A 13,733-nucleotide genomic window follows, 5' to 3' on the forward strand; every position below is an offset into this window, starting at 1 on the left:
TATCCAATCTCACTTCGCTATATTAAGTTTCCCTCCCACCCTTTTGGATATTCCCTTTCAGTATTGAATAGGATCAGTTATTCCGTTCGCCTAGGATTACCCTGCCTTCTCACCACCTAATTTATCCTCACCTGTTTTAGGTTAAAACTTCATTTAGGTATGTCTTTTGAATTAATGGCTGTCCTATTTGTACAAAACGACCGTCCTATCTAACAACACTTACTATATCCTCCCTAAATAATCCTTACGGCTTGCAAGGCCAGGATCATTTAAGGCCAATATTTTTTTTCCGGTAATGCACCCACCATAGGTCTTTTCGGACCTATAACTCCCTTCCTTGTATTTCGGTCATACAAGTAACCCACAATATGTTTGGAATATCCGAAGCTACTATTATTGATAAATGCTAAACACGTTTAGAATTTAAAATCAAAGATAACTTACATCATACCCCCCACATTCGAGATTAAAGACTATTTACCTTCGTCTTGCAGACTGGGAAAAGCAATGCCGGTTTGATTCCGTCACCGTCTCTGTCGACCTCAGATATATACACTGCTCAAAAAAATAAAGGGAACACTTAAACAACACAATGTAACTCCAAGTCAATCACGCTTCTGTGAAATCAAACTGTAATAGACAAAAGGTGGAAATTATAGGCAATTAGCAAGACACCCCCAATAAAGGAGTGATTCTGCAGGTGGTGACCACAGACCACTTCTCAGTTCCTATGCTTCCTGGCTGATGTTTTGGTCACTTTTGAATGCTGGCGGTGCTTTCACTCTAGTGGTAGCATGAGACGGAGTCTACAACCCACACAAGTGGCTCAGGTAGTGCAGCTCATCCAGGATGGCACATCAATGCGAGCTGTGGCAAGAAGGTTTGTTGTGTCTGTCAGCATAGTGTCCAGAGCATGGAGGCGCTACCAGGAGACAGGCCAGTACATCAGGAGACGTGGAGGAGGCCGTAGGAGGGCAACAACCCAGCAGCAGGACCGCTACCTCCGCCTTTGTGCAAGGGGGAGCACTGCCAGAGCCCTGCAAAATGACCTCCAGCAGGCCACAAATGTGCATGTGTCAGCATATGGTCTCACAAGGGCTCTGAGGATCTCATCTTGGTACCTAATGGCAGTCAGGCTACCTCTGGCGAGCACATGGAGGGCTGTGCGGCCCCACAAAGAAATGCCACCCCACACCATGACTGACCCACCGCCAAACCGGTCATGCTGGAGGATGTTGCAGGCAGCAGAACGTTCTCCACGGCGTCTCCAGACTCTGTCACGTCTGTCACATGTGCTCATGTGCTCAGTGTGAACCTGCTTTCATCTGTGAAGAGCACAGGGCGCCAGTGGCGAATTTGCCAATCTTGGTGTTCTCTGGCAAATGCCAAACGTCCTGCACGGTGTTGGGCTGTAAGCACAACCCCCACCTGTGGATGTCGGGCCCTCATACCACCCTCATGGAGTCTGTTTCTGACCGTTTGAGCAGACACATGCACATTTGTGGCCTGCTGGAGGTCATTTTGCAGGGCTCTGGCAGTGCTCCTCCTGCTCAAAGGCGGAGGTAGCGGTCCTGCTGCTGGGTTGTTGCCCTCCTACGGCCTCCTCCACGTCTCCTGATGTACTGGCCTGTCTCCTGGTAGCGCCTCCATGCTCTGGACACTACGCTGACAGACACAGCAAACCTTCTTGCCACAGCTCGCATTGATGTGCCATCCTGGATGAGCTGCACTACCTGAGCCACTTGTGTGGGTTGTAGACTCCGTCTCATGCTACCACTAGAGTGAGAGCACCGCCAGCATTCAAAAGTGACCAAAACATCAGCCAGGAAGCATAGGAACTGAGAAGTGGTCTGTAGTCACCACCTGCAGAATCACTCCTTTATTGGGGGTGTCTTGCTAATTGCCTATAATTTCCACCTTTTGTCTATTCCATTTGCACAACAGCATGTGAAATTTATTGTCAATCAGTGTTGCTTCCTAAGTGGACAGTTTGATTTCACAGAAGTGTGATTGACTTGGAGTTACATTGTGTTGTTTAAGTGTTCCCTTTATTTTTTTGAGCAGTGTATATACCGGCCTGTTTTTTAACCTCAATTCAGAGGCCAGGACTTTAAATAACGGGTCTTGACCCGCCCGTGCACGGTTTCCGGCTAATATCTTCGGATGACAGAGGCAAAGTTTGGAAATCCGTCTCGAAGGACCAATTGTTAGTGGAATTAAATAATTCTCTAATGTACTCATTAATTAAATTCAATCTGTCTATTTATAAGAATTTGTAAGATACTTATTAACATAAAATAGACAGGATACAGTCTTATCAAAATTAGATAATAGTAGTGTTTATTCTCGGAGCACGCTGCCATTTGATCATAAACACAGGTTTATATACAAGATATGACGTCATAGGTTACAGAATAGTCTCATTGTCCTGACAAATAGAAAACAGGTTCAAAAGTTCATTCCAACTTCACAGGACACTCACATAACACATATATAATCATTTATCCTGAAGGCTCACTATAATTTATTACCACTTTAGCAGACAACTCAAGATAATGGAAGACCTAAAAAGTTTATCTAAACACCTCAGGGCTAAGTTGGGTCAGTTCAACCATAGTTTAACGACCCTTTCTGCTTATTTTATGACCCACAACACAAATCTCTTTTCACCAGGCATGCAGAGTTCAATTTGTTATAGTTTTATCTAAAGCTAGAATTTGTTTTAACTATTTACTAACAAAATTCCTAACAGAAGGTGACAACAGTTGGTGCGATTATTCGCAAATGGAAGAAACACAAAATAACTGTCAATCTCCCTCGGCCTGGGGCTCCATGCAAGATCTCACCTTGTGGAGTTGCAATGATCATGAAAACGGCGAGGAATCAGCCCAGAACTACACGGGAGGATCTTGTCAATGATCTCAAGGCAGCTGGGACCATAGTCACCAAGAAAACAATTGGTAACACACTACGCCATGAAGGACTGAAATCCTGCAGCGCCCGCAAGGTCCCCCTGCTCAAGAAAGCACATATACATGCCCGTCTGAAGTTTGCCAATGAACATCTGAATGATTCAGAGGACAACTGGGTGAAAGTGTTGTGGTCAGATGAGACCAAAATGGAGCTCTTTGGCATCAACTCAACTCGCCGTGTTTGGAGGAGGAGGAATGCTGCCTATGACCCCAAGAACACCATCCCCACCGTCCCCAACATGGAGGTGGAAACATTATGCTTTGGGGGTGTTTTTCTGCTAAGGCGACAGGACAACTTCACCGCATCAAAGGGACAATGGACGGGGCCATGTACCGTCAAATCTTGGGTGAGAACCTCCTTCCCTCAGCCAGGGCATTGACAATGGGTCGTGGATGGGTATTCTAGCATGACAATGACCCAAAACACACGGCCAAGACAACAAAGGAGTGGCTCAAGAAGAAGCACATTAAGGTCCTGGAATGGCCTAGCCAGTCTCCAGACCTTAATCCCATAGAAAATCTGTGGAGGGAGCTGAAGGTTCGAGTTGCCAAACGTCAGCCTCGAAACCTGACTTGGAGAAGATCTGCAAAGAGGAGTGGGACAAAATCCCTCCTGAGATGTATACAAACCTGGTGGCCAACTACAAGAAACGTCTGACCTCTGTGATTGCCAACAAGGGTTTTGCCACCAAGTACTAAGTCATGTTTTGCAGAGGGGTCAAATACCTATTTCCCTCATTAAAATGCAAATCAATTTATAGCGTTTTTCTGGATTTCTTTGTTGTTATTCTGTCTCTCACTGTTCAAATAAACCTACCATTAAAATTATAGACTGTTCATTTCTTTGTCAGTGGGCAAACGTACAAAATCAGCAGGGGATCAAATACGTTTTTCCCTCACTGTATATCCTCCCTTCATTCCATAACCCTCATAACCCAATGATTGTTACTGCTGTGTGTGTAGACACAGACTACATTGACTTGTATCTGAGTTTCTTGTCTTGTGTGCAGGAGAGGATGGGGACGGCTATGAGACAGACCACCAGGACTACTGTGAGGTGTGCCAGCAGGGAGGGGAGATCATCCTGTGTGACACCTGTCCCAAAGCTTACCACCTGGTGTGTCTGGACCCCGAGCTGGAGAAGGCCCCCGAGGGCAAGTGGAGCTGCCCCCACTGTGTGAGTAGTACACCTTAACCTTGACTGTCACTAAACACAACAGAAGTACATCATCCCTATCACATTATGACAGAAGTGCATTGTTACTACAAAGTGCATTATCACTATCCCTTATCTGTGCATTCAGGAGAAGGAGGGCATCCAGTGGGAGGCCAAAGATGATGATGATGATGAGGAGGTTGCGGTTGAGGAAGAGGATGACCACCTGGAGTTCTGCAGAGTGTGTAAAGATGGAGGGGAGCTGCTGTGCTGTGACACCTGCCCCTCCTCCTACCATATCCACTGCCTCAACCCTCCCCTGCCTGAGATACCCAATGGGGAGTGGCTGTGCCCACGCTGCATGGTGAGTAACAAGTTCTCCCACCAATCAGTGTTCAGTCAGTGTCACATGCTCCACAATGGTCCAGTTAATGAACCATGTTATTTGTGAGAATGCACTTTGCTCTCCATTAATAAAATAGACTGCTGGAAACAAAATGGAAAGTGTCACTCTCTGTGCAGGCTCCCAAGAGAGAACAGAGATAGACTAATGAGGATAATACCATTCTCTCACATAACTCTCTTATCCCCCTCTAGTGCCCACCTCTGAAGGGGAAGGTACAGAGGATTCTCCACTGGACTTGGGGGGATCCCCCCTTACCCATGGAGGTGCCCCCTGGCCCTGATGGAGAGATGGTGGACCCGCTGGTCAAGCCCCCCCTGAAGGGCCACCCGGAGAGGGAACTGTTTGTCAAGTGGGCTGGTCTCTCCTACTGGCACTGCTCCTGGGTCAGCGAACTACAGGTGAGACAATAATCTGTCTGTTTGTCTGACTGCTGCTGACTGCTGGGGTTTTGTCAGAGTTATCACAGTGTATGAAAGTCAGCCATGTTCAAATATAGTGGCTTACAAGCAGGGCCGTGCACAGACCTTTCAGGGGGCAGGTGCTCCAAAAAATAAAAGAAATGGACACCCCCCTTGAAAAACAAATAATCGACTTTCATAATTCATATCTAGAAATTCATAACAGGCCTACTAACTGCCTCTGTAATGAATGTTTTCATTTTTTTATCGTATGGTTATTTATTTCTGAAACAACACACTCACTCATCACAAATTTTAAGCAAGCTAGTTAGAGTGAAGAGGAAATTATAGTCCTGAAAAAGCTTTCCAGTTTCACGGACCTACCCAATGATGCACAGCTCACTCACTGGCGATGGCCGAAGCGCTTGTGCCAAAAGCCTACCTCCCTCTTGCTTTACTTTTTAAAACAAAGTTCGCTCAAAAGACCTATTTGGAAGTTGATAAAATATGTTGGTAGCCTACAGCAGACAGATTAGAGTCTTCTCTTTTCAGCAGGAGCCATTTGCTTTCCAACCTGTTATTCTGCAATTTTATTTGAAATATTGCAAAAGGACTGTTTTGTCTGCATGCTGTTCACTGACAGATATGCCATGTTATTGTTATTGCCATGTTATTTTCTACTCCCTGTATACTGTATAGCCATGTTATTTTCTACTCCCTGTATACTGTATAGCCATGTTATTTTCTACTCCCTGTATACTGTATAGCCATGTTATTTTCTACTCCCTGTATACTGTATAGCCATGTTATTTTCTACTCCCTGTATACTCTATAGCCATGTTATTTTCTACTCCATGTATACTCTATAGCCATGTGATTTCCTGCTCCCTGTATACTGTATAGCCATGTTATTTCCTACTCCATGTATACTGTATAGCCATGTTCTTTTCTGCTCCCTGTATACTCTATAGCCATGTGATTTCCTGCTCCCTGTATACTGTATAGCCATGTTATTTCCTACTCCATGTATACTGTATAGGCATGTTATTTTCTACTCCCTGTATACTGTATAGGCATGTTATTTTCTACTCCCTGTATACTGTATAGGCATGTTATTTTCTACTCCATGTATACTGTATAGCCATGTGATTTTCTACTCCCTGTATGCTGTATAGGCATGTTATTTTCTGCTCCCTGTATACTGTATAGCCATTTTATTTTCTGCTCCCTGTATACTGTATAGCCATTTTATTTTCTGCTCCCTGTATACTCTATAGCCATGTTATTTTTTCTACTCCCTGTATACTGTATAGCCATGTTATTTTTTCTACTCCCTGTATACTGTATAGCCATGTTATTTTCTACTCATTATTTTAATATCTTATCTTTAACTGGGCATTGTTGGAAAAGGACTCATAAGTAAGCATTTCACTGTTAGTCTACACATGTTGTCTACAAAGCATGTGACAAATAATATTTGATTTGATTAGACATTTTAGGCCTACTCATGGTGTAGTAGACTATTCTGAATTATTTCATCTCTTTCTGATCAGGAAATAAATGAAGTGCTGCACGTAGGCTATCAGACAATCAAACCGAATATTGATGATGTAAATCAGGTGTTATCAAGTGTTATGCTGCTGTGGCAGTACTGTTGATATTTACACTAGGTAGCTTGCTACACACACTCGACCTGTGACTGCATTTCAAGCCATGCATGTTTGGATACCGGTCGTGCGCAATCTCCGTATAGGCAAGGGTGGGGGGTGGCGAACTTGGGGGCTGTGGGTTCAGAACAACAACGACAAAAACAGTATACAAATGTTTTTATAATTATACCACCACCCAAAAGGGCACTTGGCCAGTGGAGGGCGCAGGTACACAACTATTTGTGGACTTGCCTGCTTACAAGACAACACGTCACAGCACATTGTCACAAATATGACAAGAATATGGAAGGCAACTTCATGTCATACTTTTTCCGCAGCATTGTTGGTTAAGCCATGCCTTTGTCTCTGTGGTGTGTGCAGTTAGAGCTGTACCACGCGGTGATGTACCGTAACTACCAGCGGAAGAACGACATGGACGAGCCCCCTCCATACGACTACGGCTCTGGGGAGGAGGAGCTGAACAACGAGAAGAGGAAGAGTAAAGACCCGCAGTACGCTGCCATGGAGGAGAGATTCTACCGCTACGGCATCAAGCCAGAGTGGATGGTCATCCACAGGATCCTCAACCACAGGTGCTCACTTCATACACACACTGTCCTCTCCCTATAGGGACTTTCTCTCACCCAGACTCACACTCACCACTTTATATACAATGGAGTAAAGACAGTCATATCTGCAGCATCATAAAAAAAATTTGTCCCAGGTTTGAAATGTGTACAAGTAATTGTCTTTGTATTCTGAGGTTCAATCCAAAAGCTCAGAGTTTTGACGGTCATTGTTCCTTGCATTCCCTGCAGTTATGATAAGGATGGAGATGTGCACTACATGATCAAGTGGAGAGACCTGCCCTATGACCAGTGCACCTGGGAGGTGGATGACTTTGACGTCCCTGAGTATAACCACAGCAAACACTCCTACTGGGACCACAGGTCAGCTCAGATCTCACACTTTGTTTTAGCTCTCTCTCTCTCTCTCTCTCTCTCTCTATCCCTCTCTCTGTGTCTCTGTCTCACTCTCCCTCTGTGTGTGTGTCTCTCTCTCTCGCTCTCTCTCTCTGTGTGTGTGTCTCTCGCTCTCTCTAGTACACACACAATCATATTTGTTTCACATGATTTCACATCCTGAGTTGACTATTTGTTAATGTCTACTGGGATTTGACAGGGAGCAGATGATTGGTGATGACCAGCGCCCCTTAGTGGTGAGAAAGGGAAAGAAGGGTAAAGAGGAGGAGAAGAAGAGGGAGAGAGAAATCCCCCCTGATGCCCCAATTATAGATGTGAGTGGCCATCATTACTAGGGTCTAAAACATACAGTCCTATTAGCTTAACAATCAACTGATATACCTCTGGTTGTTCTCTCTCTGTCATTAGCCTACCATCAAGTTTGAACATCAACCCTGGTACATCAATGCCACTGGGGGCACCCTGCATCCGTACCAGCTGGAGGGTCTGAACTGGTTACGGTTCTCCTGGGCACAGGGCACAGACACTATCCTGGCAGACGAGATGGGCCTGGGCAAGACTGTCCAGACCATCGTGTTCCTCTACTCACTCTACAAGGAGGTGGGTGAGGAGGACAGGCTCATACAGAACAGGGGTCTATTTGTTTGGTATTAATGTTCTATGACGTTATTATAGGACAAGTTTTCTTTTTTACAACCAAATGTCTATTTTTGATGTAAATGGAATTTTATAGAAGGGTCCAGACACCTTTTTCTATAACATATCATTTACATCAAAAATAAACATTTGGTTGTAAAAAAGAAAACTTGTCCTTTGGGTAAATACAACACAATAGAATCAGTACTGATTAAAGTAATACAATTTATGTTGCATATATTGTCAAATAGTATCTTTAGTCATGACTGAAACATGTCCTCCCCCTTCAGGGTCACTCCAAAGGGCCATACCTGGTCAGTGCTCCCCTGTCCACCATCATCAACTGGGAGAGGGAGTTTGAGATGTGGGCCCCAGACTTCTACGTGGTCACTTACACTGGGGACAAAGATAGCCGAGCGGTCATCAGGGAGAACGAGTTCACTTTTGAGGACAGTACAGTCAAGACAGGCCGCAAGGTCTTCCGTATGAAGGTATCCCCATGAACTACACTTACAATGTATTGAATCTCAGTGAACATCGACAAGTGTGTAATTTACATAGAAAGGAGAGTGGTTGTCATATCTAGAATCTCTGTTTTGGTTTTGACAGAAAGACAGTGCCATCAAGTTCCATGTGTTGTTGACATCATATGAGCTGATTACCATTGATCAGACCATTCTGGGCTCCATTAACTGGGCCTGTCTAGTGGTGGACGAGGCCCACAGACTGAAGAACAACCAGTCAAAGGTAACCCAACACCTCAAATTAAACCAGTGCATTCTACAAATTGATGTAATTGGTCATTATTGTCTTTGTCACTGGTAAATTGTCTAATAGTCCGTTTCTTAAGATCAAAATTCTGATTTCTTTACAATCTATTATCAATATATTATCCATCTCCTCCCTTTCAACTTCATCAACCTCGTATATAATTATTACTCAACTCTATTTGTGGCTTGGTTGAGCCTCTAATGTCTCTGTCACTGTACCTCAGTTTTTCAGAATCCTCAACGGTTATAAGATCTACTATAAGCTGCTACTGACTGGCACTCCTCTGCAGAACAACCTGGAGGAGCTGTTTCACCTGCTCAACTTCCTCACCCCAGAGAGATTTAAGTAAGAGCTGTACTGTACCTCCCCCTGGGGCCCCTCCATTAGCCTGGCAGTCTGCCTATGGGGCCTGCTACCTGCTGCTGTAGCAGAGCGTAAAGACCTACTGCTTAGGGAGATGCAATGGTGACCACAGGGTCCTCCTTACAGTACTGCCTGAAGCCAAGGCCATTGCTCATTTTAACATTGACTGTACCGTCTTTAAAAGGGATCTATAAACTGTTTTGCTGTGTCTGTGCTCTCTCTGTCTGCAGTAACCTGGAGGGCTTTCTGGAGGAGTTTGCAGACATCTCCAAGGAGGACCAGATCAAGAAGCTGCATGACCTGCTGGGCCCACACATGCTCAGGAGACTGAAGGCTGATGTCTTCAAGAACATGCCTTCCAAGACAGAGCTCATTGTACGAGTGGAGCTCAGCCCCATGCAGAAGTTAGTTAGTCCTCTTCTAGTACTTTTCTATTGGACCTCCCATTGTTGTATAAAACCTCTTCTGAGTTGTACCCCCAGGCTTAATCCCGCCTCTCACCTTTGACCTCTGACTAACAGGAAGTACTACAAGTTTATCCTGACGCGGAACTTTGAGGCGCTCAACTCCAAAGGCGGGAGCAACCAGGTGTCCCTTCTCAACATCATGATGGACCTGAAGAAGTGTTGCAACCACCCCTACCTGTTCCCAGTGGCAGCCATGGTGAGGGAGGGTGGAGAGATAGGGGAGGAGAGAGGGCAAAGGGAAGCCATGTATTGTAGAAGTTTATAGGTTGCCAACATGCAGGTATTTGTGTTTATCAGTGAGAGTTGACTGTGTGTGAGGTGCTGTGCTTTCTCATTGGGTTGTTTGCTCTTTGTGTAAATGCAGGAGGCGCCAGTGTTACCCAATGGCTCTTATGATGGGAACCAGCTGGTCAAGTCCTCAGGCAAACTCACCCTGCTCCAGAAGATGCTGAAGAAACTCAAAGATGAAGGACACAGAGTTCTCATCTTCTCCCAGATGACTAAGATGCTGGATCTGCTTGAGGACTTTCTGGAATACGAGGGCTACAAATATGAACGCATCGATGGAAGCATCACAGGGGGGCTACGACAGGAGGCTATCGACCGCTTCAATGGTGAGTTACGCTGCTGTTCTGTCTTTGTCCAGCAGGGAGCAGCACAGACAGCACTTATACTCACACACTTGCGTAACACTCCATGACTGTGTGACTTAATTTCTACTGCAGCACCGGGCGCACAGCAGTTCTGCTTCCTGCTCTCCACCCGAGCGGGAGGCCTGGGCATCAACCTAGCCACGGCAGACACTGTCATCATCTACGACTCAGACTGGAACCCTCACAATGATATCCAGGTACTGTGGGACATGGTACACACTAAGATAGGCTACATAATAAACTGTCGTCTGTATGCATTAGAACCCTCACAGAGTTGTGAATAGTCTCTTTACATTTCTCTTCCTCCTTGACTCCCTGTTCTGTTTCTTTGTTTCTGTATCTGTCTCTGCCCCTCTCTCACTCTCTCCCTCCCTCCATCTCTTTGCTGCAGGCATTCAGCAGGGCCCACCGTATAGGTCAGAACAAGAAGGTGATGATCTATCGCTTCGTGACACGGGCCAGCGTGGAGGAGCGCATCACCCAGGTGGCCAAGAGGAAGATGATGTTGACCCACCTTGTGGTGAGGCCCGGCCTGGGCTCCAAGACCGGCTCCATGTCCAAACAGGAGCTGGACGACATCCTCAAATTTGGCACTGAGGAGCTCTTCAAGGATGAGATGGAGGCGGCTGCTCGGGCCATGGGTTCCCACCAGAAACTGTGTAAGACTAATGATGCGCGTACTGACTACACTGACTACAATGTGTCACAATTACAATTAATTTCTGTATGAAAAAGTCAAACCTGTTTTGCCAGGAACATATCGTAGTTTTTAACTGATTTGAACAAGATGTAAGTCTGTGTTCCTCTGACACAGTATATTGTGAATCTTGTGTTTACTCCAGGGGACATAAAGGATGGAGATGAGGGCAGTGTCATTCACTATGATGACAATGCCATCTCCAAGCTGCTGGACCGTAGCCAGAATGCTACGGAGGACACTGAGATCCAGAACATGAACGAATACCTCAGCTCCTTCAAGGTGGCCCAGTATGTTGTCAAAGACGAGGACGTTGAGGTAAGGACACACACACTCAGACACACACTCAGTCAGCATTGAAGGTGTCTATGTCTAGGAGTGGCTCTGTTATGTATTCTCACAGTGTGTGTATGTGTATTCAGTCGTCTCTCTTCATTGTATTCTCACTTTATTCAGTAGTAGCTAAGCTAACCACTTTGTTTACCCAGTAGTATCCTTGTTTCCTTGTTCAGTATTCTCACTGTGTGTGTGTTCCTGTGTGTGTCTGTGGGCGTACGTGTGTTCAGGAGGAGCCCCAGCGGGAGATCATTAAGCAGGAGGAGAATGTGGATCCAGACTACTGGGAGAAGCTGCTGAGGCACCACTATGAGCAGCAGCAGGAGGACCTGGCCCGCAACCTGGGCAAAGGCAAACGCATCCGCAAGCAGGTCAACTACAACGACACGTCTCAGGAGGACCAAGGTTTGCCCCATACTGTACTGTACACTCTGGCCTGCATTTCTCTTCTGCTTTAACAGGAACTATATGCTTATTCCCCCTCCTACGGAAAAGTTTAGTGAACTAAGCATCCCTCTAGATATACCTCTGGTAACACGAGTGGCACACTATACCTCTCTTTGGTTATGTGTCTATAACTATAGCAGCTTGCTTGAAAATAGTGACACATTTAGAAGCTGTATTGCTTTATATTGCTTTAGCTTTACAGTATGTAAGTTGTGTTGAGGTGCTCTATAACACTATCCCCCATAGTTCAACAATAGGTATTTGAGACTGAAGGGGAACCGTTTTAAAACCCATCTAAAGCAAAAGCACACTCAGAGACGAAGTGCACAGTCCACCAGTGTAGTGGCTGGGAGGGCCGAACAGACAGAGGCTCTGCTGCTAGTCAGTAGTAGTCAGTAGAGGATGCCTGCCCCCTAGTGGAGTAGTGTGCATGCCCACTGTAGTGGTCTGCAGTGCCATTCCCCCCCCCCCCCCTAGTGGGCCCCTGCAGAAGTGAATGCACTGTGCTGTTTCTCTCTGATCTGATCTGTGGCTCAGAGTGGCAGGATGATCTTTCAGACAATCATTCCGAGTACTCCGTGGGGTCCGAGGACGAGGACGAAGATTTCGAGGAGAGGCCGGAAGGTGGGTGTCAATGAGACCTGCGTAATCACTACGTTATAGATAACTCGCTCAGTGCCAGCTCTGCTCTGTGTAGATGGGCCTGGAACCTATCATTGGTAAGATGTTGCTGAGGCACCTGGCTGATGGTGGGGGTGTTTCTCTGTAGGTGGGCGCAGGCACTCTCGCAGACAGCTGAAGAGTGACAGGGACAAACCTCTGCCACCCCTGCTGGCACGCGTAGGGGGCAACATCGAGGTAAGGAAGGAAGCACTCTGGTTTTAATTTAGTAGACAACGTGTATGCGTGTTGATTTGACTAGTGGGTATAATGCCCTGTGCCAGGTGCTGGGGTTCAACACCCGTCAGCGGAAGGCCTTCCTCAATGCTATCATGCGCTGGGGCATGCCTCCTCAGGACGCCTTCAACTCTCACTGGCTGGTCAGAGACCTGAGAGGGAAGAGTGAGAAAGAGTTCAGGTATTTAAAGCTCATCTTGTATTCAGGAGTATTTTAACTGGGATTCAACGGCATCTCAACAGTCTCTACTGTTCACCATTACGTCCCATTCAAATGCATACCTGTCTGTGTATGATGTCTCCCTGTCTCTCTAGGGCCTATGTGTCCCTGTTCATGAGACATCTTTGTGAGCCGGGGGCAGACGGGGCGGAGACCTTTGCAGACGGTGTCCCACGAGAGGGGCTGTCTCGCCAACATGTCCTCACCAGGATCGGAGTTATGTCTCTGGTCAGGAAAAAGGTACACATCAACCAATCATTAAAATTAACCAACCAATCACATAAATTAAACCCAGCAGAAAACAACTAGTTCCCCTCCTAACTGGGATGAGCAATGTCTTGTAGCCTATGTTTAGATTTAGTAAGGCTGGTTCCCTGCCTTTAGCATCTGGTTTTAGATAGCATGTTATCAATACAAAGTCTTGAATAGTGGAGAAACCCAGTGTCCTCTCATAGATTGTTAACTCACTGTTGTGTCTGTATCCAGGTCCAGGAGTTTGAGCATGTCAATGGAAAGTACAGCACTCCAGACCTGATCCCACTTGGACTAGAGTTGAAGAAACTGACTGAGAGTCTGTCCTCTGACCCCAACACCCCTGTCCCTGCCAGCCCTGCAGCCACACCCCAGCCTCCTGGCACTCCTGTCCCACCAGGTCAGAGTCACATTTGTTTTTTGCCAGGTT

At 46.0% G+C, this 13,733-nt stretch overlaps 1 protein-coding gene across 1 annotated transcript in view; it reads left to right on the top strand.

Annotated features, from left to right (window-relative positions):
* Positions 1–13,733, top strand: part of LOC120059418 (chromodomain-helicase-DNA-binding protein 5-like) — a 39,068-nt gene that overhangs the window by 13,798 nt on the left and 11,537 nt on the right. Inside the window, 22 exon segments of the mRNA XM_039008457.1 lie at positions 3,983–4,149; positions 4,277–4,492; positions 4,726–4,932; positions 6,963–7,174; positions 7,400–7,531; positions 7,764–7,878; positions 7,973–8,164; positions 8,491–8,691; positions 8,810–8,947; positions 9,195–9,316; positions 9,565–9,738; positions 9,856–9,997; positions 10,166–10,415; positions 10,527–10,651; positions 10,846–11,113; positions 11,249–11,553; positions 11,718–11,892; positions 12,472–12,558; positions 12,704–12,792; positions 12,879–13,012; positions 13,147–13,291; positions 13,538–13,703. Of these exon segments, the coding sequence (XP_038864385.1) occupies positions 3,983–4,149; positions 4,277–4,492; positions 4,726–4,932; positions 6,963–7,174; positions 7,400–7,531; positions 7,764–7,878; positions 7,973–8,164; positions 8,491–8,691; positions 8,810–8,947; positions 9,195–9,316; positions 9,565–9,738; positions 9,856–9,997; positions 10,166–10,415; positions 10,527–10,651; positions 10,846–11,113; positions 11,249–11,553; positions 11,718–11,892; positions 12,472–12,558; positions 12,704–12,792; positions 12,879–13,012; positions 13,147–13,291; positions 13,538–13,703 (3,762 nt within the window).

The sequence above is a fragment of the Salvelinus namaycush genome, chromosome 2 (assembly GCF_016432855.1).
Source record: "Salvelinus namaycush isolate Seneca chromosome 2, SaNama_1.0, whole genome shotgun sequence".
Classification (NCBI taxonomy): Eukaryota; Metazoa; Chordata; class Actinopteri; order Salmoniformes; family Salmonidae; genus Salvelinus; species Salvelinus namaycush.